The sequence below is a fragment of the Rhagoletis pomonella genome, unplaced genomic scaffold, assembly GCF_013731165.1.
Source record: "Rhagoletis pomonella isolate Grant_MI unplaced genomic scaffold, Rhpom_1.0 Rhpom_scaffold_00007, whole genome shotgun sequence".
Lineage (NCBI taxonomy): Eukaryota > Metazoa > Arthropoda > Insecta > Diptera > Tephritidae > Rhagoletis > Rhagoletis pomonella.
Window position 1 is genome coordinate 30,312,962 of NW_023458561.1, and position 20,147 is coordinate 30,333,108.

Below are 20,147 nucleotides of genomic sequence, written 5' to 3' on the forward strand. Positions count from 1 at the left end.
GGGGCTGAACTTTCCGACGGTGGTTCCAAAGATCCCTTCCTTGCTCACCCTGGCATTGTAGTCACCAAGCACGATTTTAATATCATGGCGGGGGAAACGCTCGTATGTGCGCTCCAAGCGCTCAGATTTTGTTCTTACGAGGACATCAACCAGCCGGACAGAAACACTTTCCCCATTAAGGGTGCGCACATTCCAGGTGCATGCCGTCAAATCGTAGTCCATTAAACGTTTGCCGTTTTTCATTGGAGCCTGTTTTTACGTGGAGGGTCCCAAACCCAGCGCACGACCCACTGCTGGCACGGGGGTTGTTTCGCAACAGAATACACGCTTATATAGCGAGCCGCTTGCTCCAAGACAGACACCCCCTTGCAGTAGCACCTACTGGTGAACAGACGCTGCAGACTTCAGTGAGCCCTTAAACCGAATAAGTCAGAGTGGCCCCAAAAAAGCTCCATATCTTTCTGCTGTGGCCCAAGGCTCCACTCGGATTGCTTACCGTATCTCGCACATGGGTTGCTCACGTTGCCCAGAGTGCGCGAACGAGGACGCAAGAGTCGGGATTGAGTATAGCCGTGCAACTGTAACTGCATACCTAGCACAACGACTATACCCCATTGCATTACATTTTAAGTACAAAGAAAATGGGGATTAGGCCGCTTCTGCTCTCACGGCTTCATAAGTATATGGTTGCCTCTAAATGCAAGTGTTTTGTTCATTCCATTACCACCCAACTTCAAGAACTTTCGACTCATGAACGTCGTAATCGGAGCCCACCACCCATCGCAAAAAAGCTTCTGCTGCCGCGAGACTCACGTAGCTCTGGCCTAATTAAGGTCTGGATACTGCGGAAGACTGTACCAGACTCGACCGAACTGAAGCACGAGCTCCAGTACTAGAACCACTGGATACTGGTACCACCTACACAAACTCCTCCCGTCCTATGAATGGCAGGGATTTCCACCCGTTGTTATAGTTTTCAAGACTATTAATTTCTGAATGGGCTAAAATCAGTGTAAGTATGTAAGTGCAGAGGGGATCTAGAGTCTGCAAGTCTCTTTGGTTTTCTTTTCGCAGGCTATTTACTTGATCATAATCGTCAATCGTCGGATTTGGAATAATATAATTTTAAGCGAGGTGTCGAGGGGATTCGACGACAATGAGAACCAATGGACTAACACCTTTAATATGAAGTGCTCCATCGGTGAAGTTAAACGCAAAAACCGTGTATTTCGTGTGTAGTTTATAACTAGAGCTATGAACTGTTATTCCGTTCAGATTTTTTATTTTTTTTTCAGATCAAAACTTGAAGAAATAACGCGTCGGTAAGGGATTTGGGTTGAATAAAAGGGTCCTCACCAAAAAAAAAAAACGCTTATTATTTTGAAGGGAAAAACAGAACGGAATGGTATCGAGCTAAGAGAAGAATATTATATAAAGGGAAATAAAACGATGTTTGTCCCCAAAACGGTTTTTTATTCAAAAAGTCACTGACCTAGCAAACTGTCCTGTCTCTTGTCGCAATGATGCCTAAAGACACAAAAATACTCTCTTCTTCTTCTATTTGACGAAGCACGGTATAAAGCAACACTGAACAATCTACACAAAGTTGCTTTCATAGTTGAGCATATGTAAAGAAAACAGCGTTTTCGAGGTCGACCGCCATATGCATAATTCCCACGACAGTCGGGTCTACGTAACCGGAACGACCTAGATTTATATCTGGCCAAGGACTGACACTCCAGCAACACTCCTCAAAATCTCTTTGGGGAGACCGCCACCCATTAATATTGAGGAAGCCAAACTGAGACTATATTCGTTATATAACTCCCTAAGACAGAGTTAACGATTCTAAAAAATCGCCTTGTCGAAAAATCACGCGTTCTTGTTTTAACTAAAAACTATGAAGCTGCACGCTTCTCTGTTCAGGGAAAAGGGGAAGGATAAATTACAGTAAAGCCGTTACTCGCACAACGACAAAAAAATCCGTTTTGGTTGTTGGTTCTATAAAATCCAGTTCGTTTAGATTGTCAATTCAACAGGTCTATCCAAGGTACATTGAACAGGTAGTATTTATTTTCAAATTATTTGGTCTCGAAAATGTCAAATATTTTTAATTTTTTCTCACAAAAATTCTGAATTGTTAAAATCCATTTGCATGTGAAACCTTTTTCCATACAAAACAAGCGATTGAATAGCAGCTTTTGGAACGTTCGCCCAACTCAGCAGCACGACCGCTGATTACTGGGCCTTGCAAAGGATGGATCAATGCTTCGAGAAGCAAACAAATTTACTAGGAAAGAAAGTTGCATCAATTTATATTTTTTCCAATTTAAATTTTTTATTTTTTATAATTTTTTGTATTTCACATGGCACGCTTTGATTTAGAAGAAAAAATTCAGAACAGTTTTTGACACTTTCGATACCAGAAGCAACAACAAAATACACGCAAATGTTGTTTTTGCTCTACTGATACTACCTGTTTAATGTGCCTTGGGTCTATCCATTAAGTAAATAAAGGAAGAAATTCTGGTTTGGGCTTGCTGCCTTACACAATAATAAATGCTTATATACATATATTAGGCTATGCCTATTTTTGACAGCCATTTAACTGACATATGTATGCTCTAGCAATGTAAATAAAATTCGAAACTGTTTAAGTGGGAAAATGAAGAAGTTTATGTAAATGTCGCTTATTTACATCGATGTGTGAATTGCCATTAGCGTGTGGTTAACTAACAGCAAAGTAATTGTATGTGAAGAAAAAATCAATAGTATCATAATAGAAAATTGTACGACTACATACGTATAAACGTAAAGTAAAATGAGAAACGTTTTTAAATTAGAAAAAATGGTATGGATAAAAACATGAACAATTTAGGTAACAACTTCCGAACAAGAGTTGGAGTGAGTTAATATCGTCTGACTGCAATATTACTTTTTAATTACTGAGTTGATTGGTAAGTGGGTGGTGGTATTGCGTTACAGTATTAGGCTTGCGGAAAAACTGTGGCTTTTGACCGCTTGTAGTCTATCATATTTGAAATTGCTCATTGGTAATTTGTGATAGCTCATTCTAGACCACATTCATAATGACTGCAAACTACATAGTTAGTTTGTATCTATGTATGTATGTATGTACATACAAATGTATTTGATAGATAATCTGAATGCTTATGCTTAAGCTGGATTTACATGAGGCGATTTTCTAGCCGATTCAACATTGCTCCAGAAAAAACGCTCGTGTAAATGGTGATTCAAAAATCGCTTGCCTCAAAGTAGACAGCAAGTCAACTTTTGCAGGCGATTATCGCCAGTCAAAAAATCGCCTCATGTAAAAGCAGCTTTACGACCGGCAATTGTTTTCTCATATGTAGCACTTCATTCACTCCATAATTATTGTTTATTAATAGTAGTGCTGGCTTTTATTAAATAGTACAATGACCACAAGCCACCAATGGTTGTACACAGACAGTGGATATCATATTGCGGTTCTAGATATATCAATAGCCGAGGCACAGTGTGACGCGCAGAACATACTAGATGTACAAAATTATTTACGGATCGTTTTGGGGTATATTTAAGATGCTGATTTCGGGTTGCACTCATGTATATGTATGTAAGTGTTATTTATGCATTTGTGGAAAGAAATTGGTTGAAAAACTAGCGATTTTTTACCAGTTATAAGTAGAAAAATGTTTTCTGAGGAAAGCTTTTCATATTTTCAAACCCCATTTTCACAATATCAGAAACAATTCATAGTATATATTTAGTAGAATAGATGTAATATATATCACCGTAAATATTAGACATTATTAAGAATTCATACAAAATTACACATTGCTACAATGAGAGTTCTTTTTAATTATAAAAAATCTACGAAAATATTCTACAGTAGAATGTAGAACATAAACATAACTTTTCAGTCAGGGCTTTGGGGATATCCTTTATGTTAATAAGTTACCCTTTTCTAGAAATCCGGAAATTAGTTTTGTTCACCTATGTAGCTTGTTTCAAACGGCACACTGTGTACATATGCGTTGTAAATGAGTTTCTGGCTTACTTATTTACAAGCATACATACACATGCGCACATGCATATCGTCGTGAAAAGTACGAAACCGCGTATCAACAAAATGCAAAATCGCGTATGTGAATTATGTAAATTATCTTCTAGAGGTTAAAAAATACTTATACTTCAAAATGGTTCTCTTTTTTATCAAGCAATCGCATACCTGGCCAGTATATTTGAGGACGAATGGATAAGGATTTAGTCAAGAGCTTGTGTGAGCAAATTCAATTTTTGGCATCTAATGCCAGTTACGCGGTTTTGCAGAATGACGATACGCGGTTTTGTACTTTAAACGATATCTAGATATGCAGAGCAGTCTGCTGATTGAGGAGCTGACTTTTATGCTTTGTTCATAAACAAGTCAACGCTAGATAATCGTCTGGTGTCTACGTAAAGTGATATTGATTAATTGGATTGAATAAGACAGACAAATGAGTGTCAATTCCACTCACTATGTTGCTCATGCCCTAATTTAATAAAATATTAATGAATTAAGTTGTGCTATTTGACAAAGATATTCAAAAATTCTGTAAAGTCCAAATATCGTTGACTAAATATCTTGGAGCCGTGGACATTTTTGGAGACAACGGCTATCATAAACGATGGAACTCACAATAGTCGGTTTTATGTTACCAGATTGCCCCAGGGAAACACCTCGAGTGAACGCCAATTCACTTGACTAGAGGGAAACAACCGTCTAAAATAGAAAATAACAATAACAATAAACAGTAATTGCTTTTTTTTCTTTGTCTCTATGAAACTTGTCGCAATCACACACTTGAGGTTTGTATCACCACTGGTAGGACACAGGTTAGTTTCAAAGCAGACGTAATATAACCCCGGAGATAATAATATATAGGTAGGTCTTCTTACGTGAAGCCATTCTAAAAGGCTTACCCAAAAAGAGCTAAAAAATATGCTTCGCTGCATGCCTTCTAGAAAAGCTTCTCTCACTTGAAATTTACGCGAATGTATAAGTTTATCAGGCATGTTCTGAAATTCGAAAATTTGAAATCGACTCTATTTCGATAATTTTTTCTATGGTTTTTAATCCAAAAATTTTTAAGTCTCGCATTAAAATGATTTACTCCATATCGCTGTTGCTTCCTTTATAGTTTACAATTAGAATATTCACTCTTCTCATCAGATATAATTAAAAAATATTTGGCAAATCGAGTCGATTTCAAAGATTCGAATTTCAGAACATGCCTGTATATTATTTAGCATTACAAATGAATTTCAATGTGAATTTTAGCTAAACGTATGGTTTTGACAGCCTCACCAAATTCCGTGTTTTTCGCTCAAAGAGCAGAGGCCAAAGTGAGTGCGATACTGTGCAGACAAGTACACAACTGCGGTTAGTAACTGCACTTGCCATCTCTCAGCTCGTGGGGTCAGGAATCACAATGGAGCTGTATATTTTGACCCGCTAGTGTTCCCTTATTTTCCAGAAAACCACTAAATTCTGATACCCAGTATCTATACTTGGCCGCATGCCGCCGAAGGCATTATGCGGATTGCTTTTAGGCATTCTTGAACGCATCACCAAGTTAATCGTTACCGATCTAACGTGATTGTTCACAACGAAAGTTGGTTTTGATTGAGCTACGATTATGCTTTACAGCTTTGCCGCCACGTCTGTTTGGAATACAAAGCAGCAATATTGGGACTTATGTACTCGACGCCGATTCCATCCATAAGTGTTTTCAACACCATTTCAGGCGACGAGCGAATTGCTCTCTATACAGAAATGAAGGACGAAAGTGAGCGAGGAGTGATTTTCATGAACAATAAATGTTGTATATACCTAAATGTTTGATGTGCACACGCTATGAAATTTATTAAAATACAAATGAGATTAAGAAATGCAAAAAAAAAGCTTATTAAAGCCGAGTTTAACTCAAAAGAATTCTACAATGCATTAATACTAAATATGTGCTACAAACACTAAACACTATTTTGAAAGACTTTAAATATCAACTAAATTAACTCAATAACTAATGCAGCATTCATGAAATGGCATGGATTGGGCGAATAGTGCATAGACACCAATGGAGGGAAATGAGGTGAAAGAATCGTGGGCATGAAATGCGCTAGACGTGTTGTTTTTCGTTTCAAACTTTAAATGAGTTCATCAATAAAGGGTTTCTAGATTAAAACTTTAGCATGTTACCGACCGCTTGAGGGTTAGGTTAAAAACCTTTCATGTTAGCGTTACACTTACCGAGTTTATACATTCGTATTTATGTATGTATGTATATTTGACAGGTGATCGCTAAAACGTTTAGTGATTGTATACTGAGCTACTACGAGTACGAGTGTTATGGGGTTACTACATATACATATATGTATATAGCAACTCTTGATACATATTCATATAATATTGCAGATATATTAAGTGTATGTATTTATATTTTTTTTGGTTTAAGAAAAATTATGGTGCAATAGAAAAGAGACGGCACATGAAAACATGTTTCATTGGACGACACGACGCTTTCGATTTGAGTTGAGTTGAGTTTGTTTTGCTGTTGTTTAATGTTAGTTTGCACTAAAATAGCTAGCGTAATATGTACAATCTTTGTTGTATTTTTGGTACTAGTGTCTGTTAATGAGCTTTTGCATAAATATGTAAATAGAAACAAGAATCAACTAATGATATCGTTCAATTGACAATTTTTACAACGATATAACAAATTCAAATCAATTCAAATTTGGATGCTGTTTGTTTTACGAATATTTTAGTTGCAATGTGAACGAATGAACGAACGAGCGAACGAACGAACGAACGAGCGACGCTTTTAGGTAACTAAGTTGTTGCTTGATAGCTTGACGCTAATTTATGCTGTTGTTTACCTGACAAAATAGAGCCTGGCGTTTTTGGGGTGAATTGATTCAATTGGTTTTAGTTGATTGATTGGTTGGTTGGTTGTTTGGTTGATTGAAAACAGAAACAACGTTGTATTAGAAGGGTTTTAAACGATTAAACGAATAAAAACAACCAATAGCGCGTTAGAATACAAGCAAGATGTTGGAGTAGTAGTTGATTTCATTATTTTTGAATTTGGAAGTTGGAGCAGAGGAGCAGAAGTAGAAGTGTTGAAGTAGGCGGAAAACGTTAGACAATATCGATGTTAGCGGAAACAGAAAGATAGAAAGTATCAATGGTAAGAAATGTTCAATCAAAAGTTTAACTTTTTTTATACTAAATAATTTCAAAATAAAGAATGAATGAAATTAGAACTAGGAAAAACCTGAATCGGGCAATAAATGAACTGTTTAAGGCATGTTTTTGGACTCAAATATATAAACTAACTTAGATATACATAATCCGGGATTGAAGGCAAACTAATTAAATTAAGAAAGGGTTTTTGAAAAAATGTGTTCTCAGTATGTATATGTATGTACTAAAGACGTATTACATTTTCATTGGCGCTTAGAATATTTATAAAACTGATTAGCTTGTTATTTATGAGTCTTTGGTAATAATTGTTTAATGAAGCACATTTAAGTTTAACAAGCTCTTAAATTTGAACGAGATTTCTTTTTTATATAGATTTGTTGTAGTCCAAATGATAGTAAAGGGGGATTCACTTTGTACTTTCAGAAATGGAGCACTATAAGATAAATCTAAATAATAAAATTCAGTTTAAAAATTTTAAAACCACAAAACCGCGAATTTAGAAGTTAAAAATGTTATTTATGTAGCTAAAAATTCCATTTAATTTCTTTATTACTAATACCGTATTTCCACTGGGTATTTCCCAGCAAACACAGTCTTTAACGTCAGAGAAATTTGGATTTCTACATTAGATAACTAGGGTAAACGAAGTTAGTGAACTACATTAGAATTCGATTCGAGAACGATTAGAGAAACAACGGAAATTCAAATAAATTTAAGTAAGCAATATTCCAAATGAATGAATCATAAATTATTTTTAAGTTAAAATAATTCATTATTATTTTATTGCAAATACAGTTAATACAAATTTTACAACAATGCGTTTCATTTAATAAAACAAAACAGCAGTTTGAAATTCACATTCGAATAGAGATCAACGTCAGAATGTGGCTAGTTCTCCAATCATTCTCTAATCGATAACTAACCTCAATGTTTGCTGGGTTAATGTCAGAAATTTCAATATCTAACGAAAATTCGGAGCGAGCTTTATAATATCTAATATTTCTTAACTCAATAACTCTTGCAAAATTTAAAGTGTTCAGATTGGCAATAATCCTTTCTGAAAAGGCCAATTATATCCTGGTTGTGGGTTTAATTCTTTGACGTATAAATTAACTGAAATAAAATATTTATCAACCAGCTTTATGCCGGCATTACACTGGGCATTAAATGACATACATTGATTTACAAAGTAGGGCATTAAAAAAGTGTCATTACATTCAGAATAATAGTCATTAAGTCTATTTCCATACGGCATTTGTTTAATGGCACAAAAATTTGCGTAACTTTTGTTTCGATGCCTAGTAGAAATTCGGTATAATGCCATATGGAAACGTACTTAATGGAAATTTTTGTTAACGTGATGGCACAGCTATTTTTTACTGGCCCAACTTTGTCATTATAATTTGTCTCATTAAACAAAAAAAAAAACAAGTGGAACACACTTAAATGACTATTTTTATGAAAGTAAAATATAGATTGAAGCTTACACATATGTTAGTGTTTGGCGGAGCTTCTCCTCCGATTTGTGTGCTTTGATGTTTTTACACAAAGGTAAGGAATGAAGGTAATGGCACGAGCAATTTAATGCTGTATTTCCACTAGTCATTAAATAAAAAAAATTTCGATGACACAGTCAGGCATTTAAAAAATACCCAGTTCACTAAGTTTGTAGCTTTTGAATTCATTCCCATTTGTCATTTTTTAACGTAATGCCTAGTGGAAATTTGTTTTAGCGGAGAATCTAACAAACGCGTTTAAAAAATGCCTATACATAATACCGAATTTTCACTAGGTATTGAAATTACGAAAAACTTGTGCCATGTAAAAAATGCCATGTGGAAGGACAACACAATGACTTTGAACACCCAGCTAGTCTTCAGTAATAATTAGTATCGCCAATATTGCTAAATATTTTTCATTACTAAGTAATTAATTGATTAACTAACTTATTGTGAAATATTCTTTAATTTTCAATGAATGAAATATGTATGTATGCAAATGTTTTGAGGTGCGATTTTGATGCGCTTGATTTCGTACTAAATTAAGTTGGTTTTGCTTTTTTTTACGAACAAGAAAACAGTTTTTCAAGAGCCTTAGCACAAATTCCGTAAAAGCTGCAATAACTGGAAAGCGTGAACATCAAAAAAAGATATGCAAAAGCACGTTAGCTAATAAAATGGCTATACGTAAAATATTTGAAGCGAAAAAGTCAAACGTTCAACTTAGACGGAGTTGTAAAGGAATATTTAGAAGTGAAAAGGGTTATATTTATTTTGCAAAGCTGCTGGGATAGAAGTTTTTTTTTTTTTTTGAGGACAGGATTTAAGGAATGTGCTGAAACTAGCATCTCAAATCTTTATTAACTACTATCGCACTAAAATAGTTCAAAGCTCAAGTTATTCGAATCTAATGAGAATTTGATATAATGAATGATGTCAAGTTCGTTTAGAATATTAATGGAAGAAATGAAGGCTGGAAAAGTACCTAATATATAAATTAAATAGGTTTTAAAAAGCGGAAATTATTACGAATTTGATTAGAAATGGCAAATATGCCTCTATATGGAATATTTTCAATGGGGCTTAACCCTTTTTTATGTTAGCATAATGAGCTGATAGCTATACAGAAGTGATTTTACCAGTACTTCAAAACTTGAGTTAACGTGACGAACTCAACTACGTCTACAAAAGCAAATATGTTGTATTTAAAAAGACAGGCCTTTAGGAGGTGAAATGTTTTTTCGGCACTTGGCAGAACATCAGGTTGTCACGAAAAAAAAAAATGCAACCTTCAAGGTGAATATACACCAAATTGAGATACTAAATGGACTTCCTAAATAAATTTTGTATTTTATCATACAACTATTCGTAAAAACAAACATAGAAAGCCTACTGATATACTTATAACGCAAAAGTTGAAAGCTGCAGCTAATGAACCTTATGCATAAAATGTGAGGTTAAGCTGAGACAAAATTTCTCCACACCAATGAAGTACAATTAACCTCACTTTTTAAGCAAGAGAGGTAATATCTGTTACCTACACATATACATATATATATTTATGGTTGCTAGTATAATACTAGAATTTAAGAATGAATATAAACTTTTAAACTACCCTACAATCTGTAAAGAACACTAAAAAAATACTTTCTTATACGAAAAAAAAAACCTCAAAGTCAATAGTTTCTACAATGGGAGGTAATGTAGTATATATGTACCAATTGCAATAAACGAAAATATAAAAATTAGCCAGCATTGTACGTAAAACGTAGATTGAATTTTGCGCACAAGCAAAATTTTTGAAGCTACAATCCTTATATAATAAAGGTGTTTTTGAATAAGAAATGTGTAAATTTCCTAAAAACATACGTAGGTGGAAAATTTTGTAGAGTTGTTAACATACATTGTTTTATATGTAAAATAAGTTGTAGAAAAATTTTGCAATTGCAAAATGGTGATTAACAAACAAAACAAATTAATTGGAAAAATATATATAATATTAAATTAAAACTTTCGCAAAGAAAACCAAAATATCGCATTTAAAAATAGTAGTAGAAAATAGTGTGCTTGAGCGCACATGAAGCCATTCTTACCGATGCCAAATGGTTTGCATGGTGGTTCATCGTTGCTGCCTTTGCCGCCAAAGCTATGACGATTGCGAGTGCCAAAGTCGCGTATGACTTGGTGTGCTGCAGACGAAGAGTGAATAAGAAAAGAAGAAAGTTAGATTGATATGACAAAACAGGAAATAACGTTTCACTAAGCAGTCTCTTCTTACCTGGAAATTTGGAGCTTAGTGTTTGATTGTTGAGATCAGCGAATGATTCAGAGCGTCCCACGTTCAGCAGTGATTCCATAGAAGCATCGAAACGCATAAGCTATGTGAAAATATATAGAAAAGTGTTAAAAGAATACTTTCACACATGTATAAGCAACATTTTTTTGCTATTAGCTACAGGCATTTAAAGAGAGTTAAAATCTATAAATTAAATACATTAATACAATAACCAAAAAGGGTATCCAAAAAGATTTGTGTTACCAAAGTTAAACATAGTAAAACGTATGAAACAAACACAACCATACAATATACAACACACACATTTAAAAGTGGCGCATAAAAAGTGGTTTGGAAAGTGATTGCTTAGCTAAAGATACACATTCTAAGTTGTTATATTTTAAAGAATCCAGATTTGTTGTTTTCCTAGTTATAGGGCCACTACTAACTAAGCTTTGTCTAAATAGACTGGATCATTAAATTTTCTTCAAGTTCAACTAAAGGAAGATCCAGGAAGGGTGCTGTTTCGACGGGGTCGGATCAAAGGGAAAAGAGCTCCCAGACCTTCACGTGTGAGGAATGATGATGAGAGTGACCAACGACAAATTCAAGACCCAGGTGAAGTATTCTACCCCCTGCTGGCATGTAATAGCATGCGTCGTCCCACGGAGCCAATGGCCTTGGAATGTCGTCTCTAGTGAAAGCAAGAGACGTAATAGTCCTTGGAGAGTTATGCGGCATCCTGACCACTGGAGATTTCACCCTAAGCATGCAATCTATACTATCGGCTAAAATAACTTTCCCTTTCCTTAGGGTCCAAGGAGGTGACATCACTGAATGCGATTTGAACAGGGAACGCTTGGTTAATCAAACTTTGCTCTTACTAGAAGTGAACTTGCTGGTTTAATAAATGCTCTTCCCATTTCTTCCGCTTCACTTTTCGGATCGATGAACATACCAATCATTTTCCATTTCCGATCATTACGACAGGTTGTTTACTTAGCCTCTAAAGGTGTTTGCAGCCATAAGAAATAAACCCGGGAAAATCTGATAAAAAAAAAGCTTACAGTCATCCTAGGTCTGCGCATTGACTTTGCGCTGCGATCTTAGTCCAAAGAAATTAGCATAGAAAATTTTACGACAGTACACGTAATTTAGAACATCGACTATTCATTACGTCCAAGTAAAGCATATTCTCTTTCAAATCCACTTTGAATGCTTAACTTTCTTTTTTGTTTTTTTTTTCTGTTCTCATTATGTTTCAGATTTTGTTTTCCACTTTTGTATACTTACACTTCCAGCTGTTGTTTCTTTAACCGCCTTTTTACATACAATTACAAAATTTGCGTACGTAAATCAAATGTGTTTATGTGCAGACGGCGGTTATTTCATAATTTTTGTTTTTCATATTTATCATTCGTTTAAAAATTGTTTGTTTCAAGTTTTTTGTTTTGGTTTGTTTAAATTTTGTTGGTGGAGCATAATATTGTTAATACGATTAATTGTAGTACATAGGTGAGGTGGTAAAATTCAAATTTTGTTCGACATTGGTGAGGACATAAAACATACGAGTATATTATTTCAATTTATTTAGATTAGTTTAGTTTTGGTTTAAGGTGAAAGCGCAAAAAAGTGAGAAAAAGAAGAATTTTGTTTTAGAGCTCGGTATATAGTTAATAGATACGAATTCAAATCATTAATTGATTAAATAATTTGTATATAGAAGCAGCTAAATTGTGATTGAGAATTTTGCAAAAATAATAAAGCGTCATTTGTACACAACTAACTACGATGTGTTTCATTGTGACTTGATGCGCAGCTACGGATGTGTTTAGCGCTACAGAGCATATGGCATACAGTACCTGTGAGAAGTTGGGCACGCTGACAGTCTTGCGCATAGACAGTGGTTGACCGTGCGCGGTCTCTAGCTCTTTGACGGCTACACTTTGACGTAGGCGATCAAGTGTCAATATACTTTCCACAGCTGACACGCCGCGTGTGTATTTTTCTGTGGTTTATAAAACGAAATGATTACTAAGAAAATATTTAACTCATTAAAATTTTTGTTTTTCCACTCACCGATGTAGGTTTCGCCATCACTTGCAGAGCAGTCATCACCGCTTGCAGCTAGCTGTGCCAACGACTCGCGATCCTCCAATTCCTCTGATGCCTTTGGTATGTTTGAGACCACTTCATAGGTGACACCCGTTTGCGATATGGCATTCTCGCCGCGCACCAGGCGAAACTTTTTCAGCCGATCGGTAATACTTTGGCCTTTCTTGATGTTTATGCTGATGCGTTTGCGCAGCACCAAATCCATGGGCGCAGGATGCGAGAGACGCACAGTGGTGCGCAGAATTAAGTAGACACGCTCATTCGCTTCGGTCATACGATTCAACGCCTGACTGTCGTGCATCGACGAATCCCAACTGGCAATCGAGCACACATCCTTCTCCAGGTGTTGTAGTATTTGAAGGGTGTAGAATTTATGACCATGTTCTTTGGAGAGTATGGAATTTAAGCCAGCAACGGAGAATTCGTCATTGGTATTCTGTGCCGACATATCGTCTGCATTTAGATTGAGAAACAACACGGGTACATGCGGTTCCATGCCAGCTGGCGGGTCCCAAGAGGCTGGCGCACCTGGTATGCCTGAGCCAGGCGCGGGCACCAAAACTGCATTCCGTTCCTCGGTTAGCGATACCCACTGATGAACCAAACTCAATTCACGTTCACGCTCTTCCTCGCTCTTGTCCTCTTTTTTAATCAGCTTTTGTATTTGTTGATCGAGATATTGCCGTCGTCGTCCCAGCGCCTCACTCCATTTTTCACGTAGCACAGTCAGATCCTCCTCCTGATACGAATCCAATGGACGCTGTAGCCGTGAGCGCACACAAATACTGCCAATAGCTATGTTTACTATGGATTGACAAATTATGGGCAATGTGCCCGAGTTTTGTACAGGCTTGACGCGCACATTGACGCGCCGCTGCTGACCTTGGCGCAGCTGATAGATGCCACCGGTGAGCACCTCAGTGCGATTTGTCACTTCCACAGGCGAATATTCACCATTGTCATTTAGCTCGTGTATCTCCACCCACAGTTCAATTTTACGTGACAACTCCGCCCAGCGATCGACTAACGAACGCGCCTTAGCCTGCTGTTGCTCCACTTCCCAGCCTTTGGTTTTTGAGAAACCGGCACTGCGGTGACCCCAAACCTCAATGGATAAAGCACCCTCAATGCAGTGCTCGAGAAACTCTTCATTGATGGTGACGGTGAAATCTTTAGTATGTTCGAATTTAAATACCATATTCTGGTCATGCGAGGGCGCTTCGGCATTGATGACGGGCACCACAGTCTCTTGATGACCCCAAAAAGTATACTGACAAAAAACGAAATTAGAAAGCGAGAGTGGCAGGCCGGTGGCGCTTTTTATGGAGACACGGCAAGTTATCTGATTGGACATCGGATCGACTGGATCGTCGTATTCATCACGCGAGTCGGTCGACGACTCGGAAATCGATTCGCACATGCGATCCTGTGGCATTTGACCAGCTATGCGTTCAACTTCGACTTGAAGTCGGCCAGCAACTTCACCTTGTTGACTAATGATTGGTGTGTGATAGTCCAATTTCACATCATGGAAGAGTACTTCAAGGAAAATATTGGCGACACCGATCAAATTGTGATTCTCTTGCGACTCATAGAAGGGATCCAGAGACTTCGAGTGCTCACTTTCCTATGAATTAGAGTAAGAAAAGAGTTAGTGTGATTGTTGATTTCATTTTGAGGAGGCAAATGAAGGGAATGTAGGGGAAAAAGTATTTAGGGTAAAATGAGTTGTAAGTATGTAGACAATTACCTCATCGCTATCTTCATCGTCGGAGTATGTTTCAACGACAGGCTTTTTTGTATGCCAATCGCCATAATGATTTGTGCGAATTGTAATGAGTTAGTAAAATGTAGAAATGTAGAGAAATTTTTAAATTGAATAGCACAGTTAGCATACATATGTATGTCAATACTCACAAGAATATGAATTACAAGCAAAGTGAATAGAAAGAATGATACCAATTGTATGTTGTAACTTACCAAGCCATTTAGAATGCGCTCCTTGTGTTCCTGATACATTTCACGCATATCAATTAACTTGTTTTCCAGTTTCTCCATAGTCCAAATTTGACTGCCTGAATTAGTACGTTTTACCAAAATTGCCGGCTCGCTGACAAAGGCGCCACGCTGTATGAAATAAGTTTAAATAAAGTTTTTTAGATTCAAAAACAACACTAAAATATTAAATTAAAAGTCCATAACTTTGACTGTGATCATTAGCGAACTAATAGTGTCTCACGAAGCTTACTACTACTCACCCTTCTGTTTGGGCTAAGATTTGCTGGCGGTATTTGCAATGTAACTGAGAATTTCGTCTTCTTCTCCATCTCTTCGGCAAGGAAGTTAGCCTCCTGTACCAGCGCATTAGCACGCATTATATCGTTTTTCAACTGACCTAACGAACGCTTGAACATCTCATCACGCTCCTGCACGCATATTTAAATAAACGTACGCGACATTAATGTGTAAGCAAATATCCAACGATACATTTTCAAACAGTCTATATTACATACCTGTGCCCATTTCTCTACACGCATTTGGGATGTAGGTGTGTTTGGTGTTATTTTACCCAAACGCAAGGGATCATATGGCGTATATGGTGCGTAAGGTGTGCTGGGCGATAACGTATTACGCAACTGTTGAAATTGTCGCTCATACTCCTGCAAAGGCAATTAATCAAAAATAATTTGAGGGGGACACTCAACACAAAAAAAAACAAAACAAAGATATACATGCGAATTGCCTACGGATGCCGCACTTGTGTTCGCTCACCTGTCTCTGCTTCTCTAACGCCACCTGCTTATCCTCCTCATGCTGACGCTCAAGCCGTGCAATGGCCGTCTGTATGGGATCATTACTCAGTTCGTTCTGCATAATCTCATCGCGCGCAAAATTATAATCAATTAATTGCGCCGGCGTCTGCGGCTCCGAAATCATATTGGCATTGGCGCTCTTCGGACAATTGACACGGAAGAAATGATGATTGCCCCATAAAATACGATCGCCATTATGCAGCGGAATTTTCTCCAACACCGCCGAACCATTTACAAAGCAACGCGCCCCCTGAATTGGTTCCATGAAGAGGCCACCATCTTCGATTACAATGACACAATGTTCAGGTTGTATGCCAAGGCCGGATAGTTGTATGTCGGGTTGTTGGCCGGATATGCTGTGACCACCAATCAGTGTACGCTCCTGCAATAAAGTAAAATCGGATGTGAAAACTATGCTACGCATTGGCTCCCCTTTCGAAACACACCTTTAAATAGTAGACCAACAACTCATTGAGGGACGGATCAGCATTCAAATTGACTAAATAATATTTATTCTTCTCCACTTTAATGCCACTCGCTTGCACGCTGATACCCATCTTTTCAAGTGCCTGCTGCCGTTCATTTTGTATGCGTTCGGTTTTCACCAATTTCTCCTCCCACGTCTGCGAGATTTGCTTCATCAGGTTCTCACTTTCAGCCAGCTTGTCGTGTATGTCCACGCGTTGCACATCGCCCACTGGCGAACCGGTGGCGTGTTTCAGCATATTTCGTAATGCTTCCACTTCCAGACGCAATTCTCGTATGATACGCGCATTTGGATCCTCATTGACGACAGCGTGATTGACAATGCGTTTGGCGCGATCGGCGTAGCGCAGCGTGGATAGCGTCTCTTCGTAGTTGTCGCCTGAGGGTGATATCGTGGCAACCATCACCGTCTTCGAGTTGCCACCTAAATTGTCCTTCAGCAGCCAGGTAAGCACTGAATCGCGATAGGGTACGAATTTGTCATTGCTGCTTTTCTTGCCATTCGATTGATCGGCTAGCTTCGAAATGACCAAGCCCAAGGTGGTGAGGGATCTAAGGTGAAATTTATATAAGTCGTCTCCACAATTGGTGTAAAAAATGAAGATATTTTCGTTTGGATGTAACAAATTAAAATTTTCAAAAATTGCTTTTAAAGTTATTTTCATAATTTCATTAAACAAATTTAGTTAAATTCTTTTATAAAAACGGATTTTCGATTAATTTAAAATATTTGGCTCATCTCACTAGCTATTATTCCCCTTTCAAGCACTTCAGTTATTTTCTAACCGGCAGGCGGTTTGCAGGCACAAAGTGTATGTATAGTTGAGGCCGTGAGCGCCGAAGTGGCTTAACTCCCATTTTTTATTGAATAATAATAGCAATGGATTGGCGAGCTTCTCCTCCAATTTGTGGCGTGCGCCTTGATGTTATCGCACAAAGGGGATGGACATAAATCTTTACCCACTTTTTTTTTACTTAACTACATACAAAGCTTTAAATGTGATAAATTTCATTTTTCTTGACTTTAAGGTGCAATGCTGTGAACATAACGGCCTCTATTACTAGTGCCTTCGGACATGCCGGTACCCGGTTACATACATTTTATGCTGGCAAACCGGCGACCAGAACGTGTGAAACGGCATTTAAAGCAATATTGAAAGCTCTTATTTTTGCTGTAAAAATTTTTCAGGTAGAAATAGCGCCTTAAAAGGCAAGAATTTATTACATTATATGCTGCTTTACTTCTTCTATTCTATTTAGCAAAAAATTTCTTTAGTCTCATATTATTCTCGCCGCTTTTACATATTCACCAACACCACTCACTTGTTGATGTTGGAGCCCTCCTTCAGTCGGTCACCCACAGCACCAGTTTTGACGGCACGCTCCGAGCCAGCCAAATCCACCAGCGACATACGTGACACTTTTTCACCACTCACGCCAGTCGCTTGGTCGGTCAGAATCTGTGTTAACACTACCGAGAAAACAGCATGCGAACGTGACGATTCAGCATTCATATTAGTAGCGGCCACTGTACGTGATTTGTTGCCCTCCGTCATTAGATTGTCAATGTCCTTGTACGAAGACACTGCCAATTGGGATAAACCATCAACATAGGGTCCCAGCACATTGTGCTCACGCACTTTGAGTGACTGTTTATTTGGTTTGGGATCAAGTAGATCGTGTACTTTCTCATTGTATATTTCCATATAGGACACTTCCACTTTATACAGCAGATCCTGTGTAGTCTTATTGGCAATGGCAGAGAAGAGCTCATCACAAAGGCGTGGTATGATGCCTTTGGATTCAAGTGAACCCATCATTGTGTATGATTTGCCGGAGCCTGCGGTATGGAGAGAGACAAAAGTATGTATTTATTTATGTATTTCTTGTATATATTTACATACATGTGTGCATGCACGTCGAACTCACCTGTTTGGCCATAGGCAAAAATGCAGGCATTATAACCTTGGAATGCATTATCGAGTATATCACGTCCCACACAATCGAAGACTGTTTCTTGTGAAGCAAAATTTTGATCCTCGGCATTTAGCGAGTAGAAGCAATGATCGAATGCAAATGTTTTGGGAGGTTTCCTATGGAAGAATAATATAAATAAAAATTGTAAATCGTGGTAATAATATAAATATATTTATCGATGTATTTAGTATAAAAGAAGAGTGAATGAATCACAATCTATAGCCACCAAATAGGCTTAGTTATGCAAATGCGCACGTGCGCGAATATTAAATTGTAGACAGTCAGCGAAAGTGTAGTTAAATCTGAGAGACATCCCTGCAGGGCAACGTGAACCAAAAAGAAAATACCTAATCAGCCCTATCATGAGTTTCAATGACCCCAAACCGGTTAACTTTTCACGTTTGATTTCCATGTGTTTACTATGGGCGGAATAAAAATTTTCAGCTGAAATTTTTTTGGAGGAAGACTCAGGATAAGGCAGAATATGTTTTCCGTGAAGGCGATTACATAGTTTTATAAGGATCGGCCCTTAGAGAAGAACCTCATAGTAGAGCTGGGTCTATCCGTATATTCGGATACCTCATAGTCAAGTCATTCGAGATATCAAGCATATACAAAATTTAATTTTCAAAGAGAGATTTTAGGGAAATAGACAGGCAAATGAATCAAAATATTTTAGCCAAAAGTTCGGTTAATCTGCATTTTACAAGAGGCGATTTTCTAGGCGATTCAAAATTGCTCAAGAAAAATCGCTCGTCTTAAAGTAGACAGCAAGTCAACTTTTGCAAGCGATTATCGCCTGTCGAAAAATCGCCACGTGTAAAGGCAGCTTTAGATAGCAGAACCGCTCATATAAACTTCTTTGTTTCGTCTTTTAATATTTTCCTGAAAAGGTAACTTTAGGTAACCCACAAGAAAAATGTTGGATGGGCGAACTAAAGTTCTGAAAGCAGCTGATGTCCTTCCTAAACCGTTCCTCGGTAGTTTTGATGAAATACGATCTAATATGTTTATACCTACACCTTGCGAAATCAGGGCAGTTAAGTAGGAAATGCCGAAATGATTTTCCCTCGTCATCCCCTTAACAGCTATAAGGGTCTGAAACGATTTAAAAGGGTACCTATTGATCAGTGTTCGTTCACGACTCCCGAAAGACTTGACCAGCTGAAGAAACTCTTTGATCATTTGCTATCGAATCTCAGACTTTAAAACTTCTTAATCACGCGATTGTCGACAAGCGCTCACTAAGACTACCAAAAGTCAATCTGTCCAATTGTAAATCATTTATCCACTCAACAAAAAAAAGTTGGAAATGTGGTTTGAGCAAACTTAATGAATTCCCTGCAGGGTACACGCATATTACATACATTAGTGCATATGCACATGCATTCAAATTTTGCATAGATAAATGGACACGTCGTCTTACTCACCTCTCCAATTTGTCGAGCGATGGCGGATTTTGCAGAATTGTCTGCTGTTTTTCCATCTCCACGATGCATTTTGTGCCCAACTCGATTTCTAAAAGTAAAAGGAGGAAGGAAATACATAAGTATCAATAATTTTGTGGATTATTTACTATGTAGTAACTAGGTATGTATTTAGTTAGCGAGAATGACGCATTGCAAAACGTGCAAAAAAGTAGATTTATGTATACGAATTTATGTAAATGAATTGTTAAATAGACACTAGACTAGGTGGTACTCGCCTCGTTCGCATGCAAATTATATCAGAAA

General features: G+C 37.4%; 1 protein-coding gene across 1 annotated transcript in view; it reads right to left on the minus strand.

Annotated features, from left to right (window-relative positions):
* LOC118742572 (kinesin-like protein KIF13B) overlaps positions 1-20,147 on the minus strand; it is a 70,490-nt gene that overhangs the window by 12,032 nt on the left and 38,311 nt on the right. Inside the window, exons 3-16 of the mRNA XM_036474742.1 lie at positions 19,845-19,932; positions 18,367-18,530; positions 17,761-18,277; positions 16,398-16,989; positions 15,911-16,333; positions 15,652-15,798; positions 15,397-15,564; positions 15,119-15,265; positions 14,889-14,930; positions 13,103-14,765; positions 12,886-13,031; positions 12,317-12,343; positions 11,027-11,126; positions 10,842-10,937 (exon numbers count right to left, since the gene is read on the minus strand). Coding sequence (XP_036330635.1) covers positions 10,842-10,937; positions 11,027-11,126; positions 12,317-12,343; positions 12,886-13,031; positions 13,103-14,765; positions 14,889-14,930; positions 15,119-15,265; positions 15,397-15,564; positions 15,652-15,798; positions 15,911-16,333; positions 16,398-16,989; positions 17,761-18,277; positions 18,367-18,530; positions 19,845-19,932 — 4,320 coding nt within the window. The remainder of the gene's footprint in view (positions 1-10,841; positions 10,938-11,026; positions 11,127-12,316; positions 12,344-12,885; positions 13,032-13,102; positions 14,766-14,888; positions 14,931-15,118; positions 15,266-15,396; positions 15,565-15,651; positions 15,799-15,910; positions 16,334-16,397; positions 16,990-17,760; positions 18,278-18,366; positions 18,531-19,844; positions 19,933-20,147) is intronic.